General features: G+C 51.4%; 1 protein-coding gene across 1 annotated transcript in view; it reads right to left on the bottom strand.

Moving 5' to 3' along the window:
- Positions 1-385: 385 nt before the first annotated feature.
- Positions 386-14,642, bottom strand: part of LOC128273203 (carbonic anhydrase-related protein 10) — a 32,875-nt gene continuing 18,618 nt past the window's right edge. Inside the window, exons 3-8 of the mRNA XM_053011170.1 lie at positions 6,279-6,415; positions 3,788-3,979; positions 1,071-1,233; positions 848-1,002; positions 594-734; positions 386-505 (exon numbers count right to left, since the gene is read on the bottom strand). Coding sequence (XP_052867130.1) covers positions 386-505; positions 594-734; positions 848-1,002; positions 1,071-1,233; positions 3,788-3,979; positions 6,279-6,415 — 908 coding nt within the window. The remainder of the gene's footprint in view (positions 506-593; positions 735-847; positions 1,003-1,070; positions 1,234-3,787; positions 3,980-6,278; positions 6,416-14,642) is intronic.

Genomic DNA, 14,642 nt, shown 5'->3' with positions numbered 1-14,642 from the left:
GGTTTTTCAGTACACGCACCTTCTTCTTCGTCGAGTTCCTTGTGGTTTACCTGCGTTGCTCAATTGTTTTCCCAAAATTCGATTGGACGTTCACACACACGCCCTCCGTTCGGAAGGGACTCCTGGAAGCTACAAACTACCGTCGTTGGTTGGCGGTGGAAGGAAAAAGGGCTGCTATCTGCGCTATCGTGAGTGGCGGCTCCGTCGTCGTCCTTCTGCCCGCCGACACCGCTTACAAACTGAGTGAAGAGTGGGCAGGACTGGCCAGGACACGGCGGTCGGTGGTCGCCGGCCAGATCGTAGCCGCCGTCGTCGCTCGCCCCAAGATGGCCGCCTCGTGCTGTCGCTGGTGGTGAGGGGGGGCACCCCGCGCCGGGTGCGACCACTACGGGAGCGACTGGAACACACTGTCGATGTCCGCGAGCCGGTTCCGCGGCGTCACGTCCGGCGTCCAGCGGTTCGCCTTGTAGTACATGTCCTTGTACATGGTCGGGCAGCTCTGGGTCTGGGGGTCGGAGTAGTCGGAGAAGTCGCAGAGAATCCCGTTTTTTTGCCCCGCCCCGCGTGACCCTTCCTGCCCCCGGCTTACTTACCTTGCTGGCGCCCGTGTTGGCAAAGTCGATGTTCGTCCGCACGGTGCGGTGGTGAAGGGCCTGCAGGGGCCGCGCGTTGTTCCCGAGCGGTGCCTTCGGCGTTTGCTCCGAGCCCTGCATCAGCTTCCGTAAGGCGTACAACTACCAGAGACACAGAGAGAGAGAGAGAGAAAGAGAGAGAGAGAAAGAGAAGGTGGCCTTGTTAGGTGTAGTTAGATGAGGTAGTGGCCGGATTGGCCTGGCCGGAGAGGTACCTCCTGTTTGGTGATGTAGATCGGTTTGTTGAGGATGATCCAGACCGTGCTCTCCCAGCAGCCCGGGTGCGTGGTGGATCCTTCGTACGTCATGTACTGTTCGGTGTTTGGCAGCAGCGAGCGCAGCGAGATGTGCCGGATCGGCGTGGAAGATCCTGTGGGGGTGGGAAGAGGTAAGGCAACGGTGAGACGGGCGAAGGGAACCGTGGCGGGAGCGACCTACCCTTGTACAGGACCTTGTTGAAGGCGCTGGTGATGATCCGCAGCTCCGGGTTCGGCGTGTCGCCGATCTGCAGCATGAGCGAGATGCCGACGATGCCCTGCGCTTTATGCTGCGCCTCGGACATGTTGTGGTACAGCTCCTTGTTGAACCCGTACAGCTGGATCTAGGGGCACAGGGCACAGGGGGAGGAGGAGGAGGACGAAAATGGCGAGCAAGACGGTAAGGACGAGAAAAGTTGCGAAGAAGTTGGCCCGGCGCATTTTTCCGCGGCGCCAACGGAAACGGAAAACCATAAAGGCGGTGGGGGAGGGGGGGGGGGGGGCGGTCGAGGGGCTAGCAATACTACCAAACCCCCCACAAGACCCCCTCATCACACCGCAGTGCATCGCGAAACCGATAAGTGGAGGCGAAAAGTAATAATCGTTAAAACCGAAGGGCGCCCAGTGAGTGAGGCGGAGTGAGGTTTCTTTTATTTTTTCTCCCGCTCAGGCGGTGGCGATGGGTCAGGGGCGTGTGTGTGTGTGTGTGTGTTGTGGTGGCCACTAAACGGCACCATTACTACCGTTAACGGGGGGGCCATGCCGAACGCGGATCGTCGGCCGCGCAGCATAACTTGCAGCATAAAACCGGGAGATAGCATCAAAGAAGTGGTGCATGTTATATTTTGCCCCCACCCCACCCTAACCCCACTCCATCCCACCCCTGCAGCCTAGCAACCCGGCTTCCGCTTCGGCCTCCGGTTCGACCACTTATTTCTTGCCCATTATTTGTGATTACTGCTTCACCTTCGTCCGGAACCCGTCTCTAAGACGGGAACCGGGTGCTTTACGCTGGTGCGCCACAAACCACCCACCCCCCCGCCCCTCCACATGCTCTTTCTTCTTTCGGAACTGAAAGAGCGGTATGAGTTAAGGGAGTTTACATTTTTCGCATAATAGTTTTGAAGCGATCCGAAACAGTGGCCACCGGGTGGTGGCCAGGGGTGTGGTCCGGGGCTGGTAACAGGGAGGACCATAACCACAAGGTGGTGGTGCACAGTGCCGGCCACTTCAGAGCCGTCGAACATCGGCGCATAATACGACATAATGTGGAATTTATCGTCCAAGAAGGGGCTCCAGGAAGTGCTCCGCGGGCCACAGGAGGCGATGGATGGTCCCGACAGGGGTGCGTCCGACGGATGGGGGATGCGGCCATAATTGAGTGCAACGGCCCCGACGTGGCCCCCGCACCCGGAAGCGTGCGAACGTGCAGCTTATTTACATAACACGGAGCGCGCTCGGAGCCTGGAGTCTGGAGATCCTCTGGCTGGCGCCTCGCCTCACATGGCGCCACGTTTCGGCGCAAACATAGTTCGCCGGGCCAGACAGCTATAATGAAATGCCTGCCAGGGGCCGCGGATTCACACCGTCAGCGTCGCTCGGTCTACGGGGAAGGATAATTAAATGAGCGGCACGAACCTCGAGCCCCGAGGTTTCGGGGATTTTCTGTCCGGATCGGCCCAGGCGCCGACCACGGCCCCGTAAGGCTCGGCGGCGAGTTTAAATTAACATCTACTTAGTGTTGGTTCCGGTGTCGGGGCAGCGTTGTGTGGAAATAATGTACGCATTAGTTACAGTCCTGCATGTCCTGCATGGGCCATCCCGAGGAACACACCGACGAAGACACGGCGACGGCCCAGGGTTTCCCAGGGTTAGATCAGCCTGGCTGTGCTTCAGAACAGTGCGAAAGCTTCCAGCTCGGTGAAACAATTAAGACGCGTTGCGTCGAAAATCTTCCTCCGCTTTCACTTTCATCCGGCGATAGTTTAGCAGCGTCTGGTGAAGTAAGGGCCGCTAGTTGCAGTATTTGGACGTCCCAAACGTTCATCGTCTTTCCAGGCCGTACGACCACGTGTTTAAATTCAACTGCCCAAAATTTCACCCACAATCCCAGAACCTAACTCAGCTCTGCGATTTGCGTAGGCATATTGCCTTTAGCGCAAAACAAAATGTTTAATGACAGCTCGATACTCGATTTGTTGCCATTTTCACCCTCACCCGGCGTCCACACTATGAGAAACTGGGCAAACATGTATCGTAGGCCCAGCAACTGTCACTCTTTTTCTGGAGTGCCGTGAGCTACTTTGAGTTGCTGTTGAGCTCCTTCTGTTTATGAAATATTTCACGCATTTTTTCAACTTGATCGTTGGAGCCAAATTTTGGCCAGATTTTTTGGCCGTCTAACAAAAAGGAACAGTTTTTCGACAGCGGACCAGATTATGACAAAGTCGTCAATAGAAGGAGAAGGAAAGGAAACTGTAAAATCAAAGCAAAAGCAAACGAACTGTCCTTTCACTCACAGGAGCTCACGGATTTTTCACCCAGAAGCTGCTAGTGGTCTGCAGCAAAAAACTGGCCCAGTTTTCTCAAAGTGTGTCGTCAGGAAGATTGACAGCAAAATTCATTAGCTTTCACCTCTCTAGTGCTGCCATCTTCGCGTGGAAGCCGGAAACTATGAGGCAGCCCGTGAAATATTTCACCGAAGCGACCGAATTTCGAAAAAACTGCTTCGAAAGACGCCAAAGTTCGGCCGGCTGATTACATCCGGCCTTGTTCTTGCCCGATATCGTTGGATCGCTGAACGGCCGGGCGTTTAATGGCCTAACGCAAATTAAGGCGTTAAATGGGCGCGGGGGTTCGTTGGGCAACGTAATTGCGCGCCCGCCGTGCGCTTCTTACCTCGCCGGGGAAGCTGTAGCCGTGTATCTGGTGCTCGGAGCCCTGGTGGTTGTCGGTGCCGTAGTGGAAGTAGATCTCCTCGAACTGGTAGCGGTAGGCGAGCGGGCCGCTCGAAATATTTACATGCTGCTTGGTGTCCTTCTCCACCCGGAAGACGAGCGATTGGCCGGTGTTGTGGAGCGTGCCGGAGATCTGTGGAAAAACGAAAGCGAACGATACGAAGGATTACCGGACCGGACGGTCAGCGAGCGGGGCAGACGGGCCGGAGATAATCGTTTTGTAGGTGCTGATGAAATTGTGGCGTTAGTGGTTCCCCCTCCCAGCCGCGGGGTTTCCCAATTGGCCGCCGTGACGAAGCTCGGGACGATCCGGGACTTCCGGTCGGCCCATCCCCCCATCCCGGGATGGGTTTCAATTGAAATAAAAATAACAGCAAAAAAAAGGCGTATACGAAACAACACCCACCCAAGACGTAGGCGGGCGGGCGGCGGATGAAAAGGAAAAACACACCTTACCGGCGTGTGACCTCCCCCCCCCCATCACGTACAAAATTTTCCGACTCTGAAGTAAAGGGGGAAAATGGAACAAAAACGGACGACGACCGACCGGACCCGGCGGGGGGAGGACGCTGATTTTCCATCAGGCTAAAAGTTTCCTCCCCTCTCCCTCCTCCAAGGGGGTGGTGTGGCGACGGGGCGATGCCTTTACGGAAGAGCGCTTTTATGGGGTGCTTTTATCGGAATGAGTGCTCATTTTCAGGTTGTTATGAATTTCATTTCATTGCTGAAATTTTATTATCATTGAATGCTGTTTTCATTCACCCGCCACATTTGGCCCAAGGCCCCTCGGTTCGTTTCCGGTTCGCTTCCGGTTCACTTCTTGGCAGGCCTGGGTGGCAGGTGTGTGTGTGTGTGTGTGTGTGTGGCCGCGCCGCGGTGACGTTTATGCTGTATTTATGTTCCATTGTGCTATGGGCGGCGACGGTGGCTAACGATGCACGCGAAGCGGAAACGGAAATACAAAAACATTCACACCCACACACACACACACGCACGCCAGCACACACCAGAGAAACATTTCTCTCTCGCACCTCTGGTGCTCTTCGCCGAGAGGAAGGTGCCCTTCATCAGGACATTCGCACCGGAGGGGGGTCGCTCGCGTGTTTACTTAACCAATTGCCTGCTCCTGGGGAAGGCCTGGGCGGGGTGGTTGGCGGGGGGTGACGAAGAGGTTGACGGAAAAAGCCGTACCGTAGCCGTTCATTGACGGCCGTTTCGGGCCGGTCTTTTGCCACTTTTCTGCTTAACTGAGATTGTCAAGCAACCCGGACTGGGGGGGGGCTGGTGGTTGCGCGAGGGGCGCATAAAAAAGCGAAATCATGAACAGCCAGCAACCCACGCGTGGGTGGGTGGGGGCAGTCGGAAGACGGGAAAATGTCGTCCACCGTTGTCGCGCGGCGCGCCATCTGGTCCAAGGCGCAGCGAGCGAGAGAGAGAGAGATGGTGATAACAAGCGGAAAGCATAAACCATAAAAAAACAGAGCGGAACGGGGCGAAGATTGGCGAGGAGCAGCACACAGAAGCAGGTGAAGTAATGCGCCACGCCAATCGGTTTGGCTTTGCTCGAGCTCTCGAGCGGCAAACTTCCGGCATTCTGGCCCGAGAGGGGAGGGGAGGGGGGGGGGGGGGCGCGGTGCCGGAGGCACGGGCAGATTGCCTGTGAGGCCTGTGAGCCTGCACCACACGGACAAAATGACTGCCAGCACCATAGGCACAAACCAAAAAAAAAGGAAGAAAAAAAGCGAAAAAAGGAAGCTCCATCTTGGGGCTATCAACCTCCTTCACGCGATTCGCTTTCGCACAATGGGCCCTCCCCCCCCCCCGGTTGGGTGGTGAGCTGGATGACAGATTGAAAACGGAGCCCGTTGGCGGGGTGGTGCGGGGGGTACGGGGTGTCGAATTGGTGTCACCAGGCTCAATCTGGTTACAATCTCCAAAGTAGGGCGTAATTCCGAGCGCCGGCATCTGCCCCGTACCCCACATACCTCCACCTGGATGGAGCGGGGTGGGTCCGGGTGATGGGTGAGCGGGTGGGTGGGATGGGGGCTAAGGGATCTTACGCTCACTAAGCCGGCGTGGCGGCACGGGGGCCCGCGATAAGAAACAGCATCCTGGAGCCACCCTCGCATCATCAAGCCACCCGCCTGTCATTTTTCCTGCCGTGTCCTTTGTATCTCATTCCACTCCCCCCCCGCTGCTCCTGATGATATCTCACCGCCCGGTGGTGACGCACAACACCGTGTCCTGGGGGTGTGTCGGGCGGACTCAGCCGGCCATGAACACTTGTCGGCACGCGGAGGTCCTTACGCTGTCGCTGCCAACTAAATAGTCCGCCTGGTCGCCTGCTTTGTGAATCGGAATTACACCGTACGCACCTGGTGATTCGAGCTCGATGCGAGCTTGGAAGGATGTTTTGTTGATCCTGGACATACCTTGTGCTTGTCGATGTGCAGCGATCGCAGGTACGGGTCGAACAGTAGCTTCTCGGGCTCCACGTTGATCGGGGACTGGCGCCGTCCCTTGTTGCACATGTTCCACTGCGGGTTGATCAGGCCCCAGAACGCCGGACCTGTTCCAGGGCACAGAAAAGGACATCCGGAGGAACCCGGTCGAGTCAGATTGGATGCGTTGGTATCTCATCGATAATTCAAATAATTTTTAATAATCCTTTTTTTCGATTTTTACGCGCTACCATATAACACTCATACCATAATCCTTATGAGTGATTTAAAAAACAAACAGTTGATAACAGTAATGATAAACATAAAGAGCGATTCGCTTAGCTCAATCAGGATTCGTTTCTACAGCGGATGGTGAAAAGAAGCTCCTGAACATTTGAATAATATGTGAAAATATTACTACATCTTCGTTTTGAATGGCTTTTTTGAGACGTTGAATATTAGATTGAGGTTCTAAAAGCAAAATTTGGGCGATAAAATGTCATTTAGATGTCATCTAGTAGACTGGTGCGGCCATTTGTGGCCATAGGTTAATTTGAGCAACAAAACAAAAACAAGTTTAGTTGAAGTTGGAAGCTTGAAGTTTTCAGGTTTTCGTTTGCTTCGTTTTGCTTGGTAATAAAGCATCTAGAGTACATTTTTTTATTTTATGAGCAATAGTAACATGATATTGTACATGTTTTTATATTCAAAATGCAAAATTAGGGCTGAGAATCGCAGAAGAATTCACAAGACATCTTACTGTTTCTGAGCATGTAATTTGGCAGAACCCTGTAAATATCGTAAGTTAACAGATGAAGACCGTAAATTTACTATTAATTTGAGTATTAGTGGTAAAAATAATAGGGATATTGCACGAATTTACGACAAAAGCGAGCAAGCAATCGGCAACATAATCAAGCTGTATGAAAATGAAGGTCGTACTAATAATATTAAAGCTTGTGGCCGCAAGAAATCAACACTAAAACGAGTTGATAAACGTATACTGAATATATCCTCCACAAACTTTTTTCAATCTGCCTAAAATATTCGACAGAAACTAAAATCAGGACGTAACGAACTCCCTTTCGTGTATGTTATTCGCAGTAGTCTGTAGAATGTAGACAAATCTGACCATGTATTTTACTATCGGCATATTTAAAAAACATCCCTTATTGTGAGAAAAGCTGCTTTGAAGTGATAAATTTTTGGTATGACTCAACTATCATTATAGGGAGTTGAAATTTTCTGCTATATGGGGTCTAAATCATCATTAGCAAAACCAATTACAACGGTATTATGTTCCAGGGATGCATTATTTACATGAAGCCTACAACTTGGTCACCTTTCCTGGTCATGGCGACTCGAAAGCTGGTCAGAACTTGATGAAAGCAAAAAACGTTCATGAATGAAGAAGTCTTATTCATGAAGATTTTACCGCAGCACAGGATAGTACGGCAATCCACAAGCCAGAATTGGTCATGCAGTATCTCGTGGATGAAAATATCAAGGTTTTACGCTATTAACATATTTGTCCAGACCAGTCAACCACTAAAAACATGTGGTTATTCAAGAACTTTGGAGTATGCGAAAAGAACCCACTCAATTTAACAGAATTAGCGAAATTATTCAAAACAATCTGTACCAAAATAAAACCTGAGGACTGTAGAAAAGGCCATATAACAAAACGAAGATGTTTGGCAAGATTGTCTGGGCGGAATGCATTGCATTGCGGATACTAAACTTGTTTTCGTCGAAGAGAAATTTAGCTTGTTCTAAATATGTTTGGCTAAAATTTGTCTCTTGTGTCAGTCATCCTTAAATACAGTAAAACTATAATTTACACATCTTGTATAATGTTTTTGATTGATTTTAGGTCGTTTAAAGCAAATTTGTCAACCTCGTCTTTTATAAAATTTTTAGTGTTCTTGAACTAAACTTTTTTTCGCCATCCACTGTATGCTATGATTTCATTTATTTATATAAGGCTGGGGAAAAAGTAATCGACGTTTTTCAAGATAGATGCCTTTAGTGATCGATATCTCGTGAAGTATCAGTCGCACAGTTTCAAATTTGGGCTCGTTTTAAAGCTTATACTTTACACTTCAAAAAAATGCTCTCATTGTTTTTTGTTTGTTCCATTTGTTTGTAAGTTACAGGGTGTTAACAATGGAGGTCAACTAAGAGAAAATTCGGTACATTTTACAGTTTTTCTTTGAAAATGGCGAAAATTCAAGCTAGGTTGCTGAAATTTTGCATGGTGTTTATGGTCCTGATGCTCTAACAGCTAGTTGCAATAAATTTTGGTTTCGTTGACCCGTTTCAGTTATTTTTTTTTAAAGCCTAGGCAGACACGTTATCGAAAATGTCGATAAAATCACAGAAATAACCAAAGTTGTTCGGCCTGTTAGTAGTTAGAGCATCGGTCAGGAGCTGAAGAATAACTATCAAATAGTTTTAAGCCATTGGCGCAAAGCTGGATCTTGAAAGAAGCTCGATGTTTGGGTGCCACCCTATTTACACCAAAAAACATGATGGCTCAAATTTCCATCGGCGAAGTTTTGGCTAAACGGAATGAAAACGAACTATTTCTTAAACGGATAGGTACTGGGGATGAGAAATGGGATACATACGACCATCCTGTCTGAAAATTATCGTGGTCTAAGCGTGGTGAAGCACCTTAACAAGTGGTCAAACCAGGATTCACGGCTAGGAAGGTTCTACTGGGTATTTGGTGGGACTTGAAAGGAACCGTTTATTATGAGTTGCTTCCATGTAGCCAAACACTAAATTCAGACCTCTACTGTCAACAACAGCACCGTTTGAAGATAGCAATTGACCAGAAACGACCAGAATAGGCCAAAAGAAGAAAAATTGTTTTCCATCAGGACAACAAAATGTTTCGCACGTCTTTAGTGACTCACCAGAAAGTCCGAGAGTTTGTTTGGGATGATTTAATGCATCCACCGCATAGTCCGGACCTTGCACTAAGCGATTGACACCTTTTTCGCGCATTATAAAATTTCCTGAGTGATGAAAAACTGAGATCAAAAAAGGGTTGTGAAAATGGATTGCTCCAGTTTTTTGTCAATAACCAGTAAAGCTTTTACAAGAGATGCATTATAAGCATATCTTTGAAAAGATAACAAATTTTCCAACAAAACGGTACATATTTGACACAAATAGGACAATTGGAAGCATCTCAAATCAAGTTTTGAAGTACACGCAAAAAACGTCGATTACTTTTTCCCAGCCTGATATTATGTTTAATATTTATACGTCATTTATTGCATTTCAAACATTAAAAATGTGTTGGTGCTATAAATAACAAAGACACGTGGTTGTTGTTTCAAGGCCACAGAGGGAAGTTTAATTGGAAAGGAACCTTAGAGGCGAAATGTGTAGCATCAAACGATGATTGTTTCGAATCGACCTGTTTTGAGATGTTCTCCCGAAGATAATGTGCATTCTTCGTCGGAAAAACCGGGCTGGAAATTCCAACTTCCAGCACACCTGGCAATCAGATTGGCGGCGGGTATGTAGACAGATCACACTCGCAGATGGCCACGGCCGAAAAGAATGGTCCCAAGGCCGGTTATTAATTGGAAGTGTTTGATGGTGTGTTGGTCCGCTAAATTGAACACCGTGAGCCTCAACCCACGCGGACCCCGGTCTGTGTGTGTGTGTGCGCCCGGGACAAATAAATCCGGAACCGGCCCGGAAGTCGCCAATTGCGGGCGTTGTTTCCCGATTCTTAAATGGTGCATGCAGCCCCGGGGAATCTGGGGTCAGAATGTGGCGACCTTGCCCCCTCCCCTCCGGCCCCGTGCTAGTTCATCGTCACCCTCAGCCAGGACCGGAGGGGGCGCCATATCCGGTCCCGTGGCGTCGCGTTGATGGTCGCGCGCCGTCGGCCCTGGGCACGGGACGGCCGGCAAGGAAAGCCCGCCGGCGGCGGGGTTTCACAAATACCAGGTAAGAAAGCGGTGCACCGGGGGGAGGAGGGGGGGTTCTTTTGGCGGGCGGGCGCGGAGAAGCCGGCAAAATCGAAGGAAGAATTTCAAAGTTTCGAATACCAAATTAAATTCCGCCCGCGGCTCGCATAGCAATGGCGCGCGCTCGATCTCTCTCTCTCTCTTTCTCTCGCTCTCTCTTTCCCTCTTTCACTTCTGCTTTCACTATGCTATGCAGCCATCATATCCTTCGCGCCCCGGGCCTTCCCTATCGGGCGCCCCTCCCCCCAGCCGGTCGGTCACAAATTTATCTCGCAAAATCGCGGCGAACGGCGGCGGAGAAGGAAGGCCACTGCACTGGTTCCGCCGTGTCCGGTTGTCGTTAGCGACCCAGCCTAACGGTGGTGGAGGGGTTGTTGCGGGGAACAACGAGGATGGTTAAATGGCGGCCGCTGCGGCCCGGGAGCCGAGGGCCGAGGGATTTGTTAGTGTTTTGTTGGGCGCCGTTGTTCCTGGAGCCTGGAGCGCGCCGTTTCTGGATGCTTTATTTGCCACCCGGCCCGGCGCCTTTCTTGAGGGGGGAGGAAAAATGTTCTCCAGCTCCCCGCTATAGGGGGAGATCCTTAAGTCGGGCAGCGGGGACGGCTGCTAGGCGGCGAGTTGATAATTGGAATGATATTCTCGGCGCGCATCTTATTGGCTCCCGGTCGACCCGGTGACTTCCGTAGCAAATTTCATGGTGAGGCTTCGGGCCCCCGAAGGCTTCCGGGGGCCAATGACCAACCACACTTCCTTCTCCTTACAATCGACCGCCCTCGGGGGTTGCTGTTGCTGAGCTCCCGAAGAAGAATGTCACGAATGTGGCTTTAAGCGAAGCGCCACGCCACGATTCAAACAGCTTCTGCGCCTCCCCCATCGCAATCGTTAAGCATGAGCACTCCTCCGCAACGAGCCTACCCCGCATCCTCCCCCCCCCGACCTCCAGCATTGTTTCGTGGTCGGAGATTTTTGGAGGAAAAATCCGACGAATTTTCAGCTCAATCGGGAAGCTGTCCGCATGGTTTTGGGCGCAAAGTTTTGGCGTGAATGCTATCCTGCATCCGGCAACAGCCCCCCTTTCCCCCCACCACACTCACTTTAAATGCGTCACATTTTCACCGGTTGACTTCGTCATCCTCACGGTTTTATGGGCCTCCAGCTATCCACCGAAATGGGTGGGCAATAATCGACGAAGGACAGCGAGCAATCGGAGCATGCAGGTGCACTGCGGACGGAGGGTCCTAGCCGGGATCATTTGGCGTTTAATTGGCTGTCTATGCTAACCTAACGCTAAGCTCTAAAAACGGTACCGGCCAGTCTCGTAACGGCCGTTGCCCAAATTGCCGGGTTCTAGCTCGACTTAGAACGACCAGTTCCTGCCAGAAGTGCCGATGCGGCAAACGGTTCGGCACGCCGCAAGTTCGAGGTCGCTTCGACCTCTGGCGCGAAACAGGCTCAGGGATTGTTGATTGATTTATTCAGCTTTTTTACATGGCTGGAAATGGCCGGCGGATATGTAGGAATTGACTACTGGACCGAATTATGAAATGAAAATTACATCATTGCGCCGGACCAACCTGCCAACCTTAACTGAACTAACGGACCGGATTCTAAGGACGGGAACAACGGGCAGGGATGCGGGCCAAAATAGTGTTGACGGACCGCTACACTAGTTGAGACCATCCAGTTGAGTACAGATAACACCACGGATTAAGGCTGGACCCTATCCTGGCCACGGTCCGGGGCTCCCTCAGCGGGGAGCTTGAGCTTGACGACTTGCAGGATAATCGCAATGATAGCGAAACTTTTACCAAACGTCTCCGCATCGGCAGAGGCGCTGGCCGGTGCAGGGGAGTGAGGAGGGGAAGTGCTTCCTGTGGACAGGACCCAGCCCCATCGTCAGTTGCGGCGGAACGGAGCACGCCCAACGCTCAAGCACTATCATACAGAGAGAGAGACAGAAAAAAACGAACCAAACACGTGGAACGTGGCAGGATGTGCGTCCGCCCGCCCCTGGGGGGAGTATGGGAGGACGGGCACCGGGCTAGGGCGAGTTTTGACGATAAAAAGATCGCCACGGAACGATAATTTCATTGGCAACCCCAAAGTAAACACAGCGCGCCCACCAACGAGGACGACCAGGACGGGCGCGAAGCGTAAAGTAGAGACATACCAACACTCACGACACCCCCCATCCCCGCCCCTGCTTTCGAGTGGATAATTACGGTGGCCGGTGGGGGGGGCAGAAGCTGGTGGGCTGCGGGTGGGCAAAAAGTCATGTTTGTGGAAAGAAGATGAACTGCTCGCGATAAGCGGTGTCGGAAAGTTGGTGCAACATTCCGCATTCCGGCGTGGCGGTGGCGTTGATGGTGGTGAAAGGACGACTTTTCCTTCCACTCTTCGTTCCGCGTAAGGGGCCGGGAGGGAAAGGTCACTCCAAGCGCACGCGCGCCCCCCCCCCCGGAGTACAATTGGGAAAAGTTGTACGCTCTGTACGGCGTTGGCGTGCCAAAAAGGACACCACAAACGCCGGGACCGACCGCGTACCGTGGGTAGGGCAGGCAGGGAGGAAAGGGTAAGGACGGTTCGCGGGGCTTTCCAGTGCGCCGTAAGACATATTTGTGCTAGACATGCAAAATCCGTTTCCAATCCACTTGCCAATGGTTGCCACCGGAGGCGGCGGCGCCACCGCTGCCACGTGGCACGTGCCGCGCCGTCAGCATACCAGCACACACCAGCCTGCTTCCCCCGCCCTCACCTTTCCGTGTGCGGGGTGGGTTGGGTGGCTCGCGAAGAAATAATAAAATCAAGCCAAAGTAAACGGGGGAATGCATCAGCATCAAGATAGCGTCACGTTCAAACGAATCCATTCGGTCAGCACGTGCTTAAGCGGGGTGGCGGGTTGTGGGTGCACGGGTGCTGAGGAGGGAGCCTGGTGGGTGGGTGTGTGGGGTCTGACGCTATTTCCCATTACCGAATGACTCAATCTACCCACCAGCGCACCGCGCGGGTCCGGTGCTCTGCTGCCTCTGCTCTGATATCTGACTCCGAGCTCGTTACAACCATCTTTACAGGCTGTCTGTGTGTGTGTGTGTCGGTGTGTGTCTGTGTGTTAACAATTCACTTACCGACCAGCGGAAACACTCAGCGGCCGATGCCGCGAAGGCGATAAGACTCTTCGCTCTCTCTGCTGCGGCGGTCCTCGCGGCAGCCCCAAAATGCAGCCGCGCGCGCTCGGCGCTCCTCGGAAACACCCGGAGAACACCACCAAATCCTACACACATACACGCGCCCGCGGATCGAGGCGGGGGCTGGCCAGGCAGTGCAGGCCATTAGGTGCATTGTTTCGCGCGGACCCCGGCCCCTGGCCGAGCTGGGCCAGGGGAGCCAGATAAAAAAGAAAACTTTGCCAATCTCAACCGGCGGATCCTCGACACCGGAGGAGCCTGGGAGTGCGTGGATGTGTGTGTGTGTGTCCATTCTGTCCGTCAGTTTCTGTTTCTCCTAAAATCTATATACTACGTTGGCTAAAAAGAAATCCTTTATTTTTGGGTAAAATTCTAAACTATATTTCATAGGTTCCTAATCGTCCGATTTTCGTTAAATATACGAGGGCTGATCAAAAATGTTTGCAAGTTATGAATTTCCGCGAGCTACGTATATCCGATTTTCCGATTACATCCGACGATGAGCCAAATCTTGTCCAAGGAAAATAGCTGTAGAAAATTGATTGATTACTCAAAATGGCCGAGCTTTTACCATGAGTCACTGACATGTGTAGCAACCTAACGTCACAAAAAGATCGACAATCGGACATACGTAGCCCGCGGAAATTCAAAAGTTGCAAAAATTTTTGATCAGCCCTCGTACACCATTATTTTTTTTTAATGTGTTAAAAATACCTCTATAATGCCTCTCTTGCAGAAGGTTTAGGTTAAAAGGTTAAAAAAAACTCGACCAATCCATTTTCACAATCCTTTTTTGACCTCAGACTTTCTAGCGAGTCACTGCGAGTTCTAGCGAGTTCTAGCGACGTGCATAACATTTAGTTGTCCTGATGGAACACAATTTTTCTTCCGTTAGCCGATTCTGGTGGTTTCTGGCCAATTGCTACCTTCGAATGGTGCAGTAATTGAAACTAGAGATCTGAATTTAGTGTTTGGCTACACATGTTTATTTCATTGAAACGAAAAATTCTACTTTATTCAAAGTATGTGCCATCGCTAGATATACATTTCTTCTGTCTCTCTGCTAAATCGTGGATTCCCAGACGAAAGAATTCTTCGTCTTTCGAAGCAAACAAATTCATCATCCAATTTCGAGTTCCTCGTAGGGAACGAAGTGCTGCTCAGCCAATGCGGGTCCC

The sequence above is a fragment of the Anopheles cruzii genome, chromosome X, assembly GCF_943734635.1.
Source record: "Anopheles cruzii chromosome X, idAnoCruzAS_RS32_06, whole genome shotgun sequence".
Lineage (NCBI taxonomy): Eukaryota > Metazoa > Arthropoda > Insecta > Diptera > Culicidae > Anopheles > Anopheles cruzii.
The sequence above is the reverse complement of the archived record's forward strand: the minus strand, read 5'-3'. Positions and strand labels throughout refer to the sequence as shown.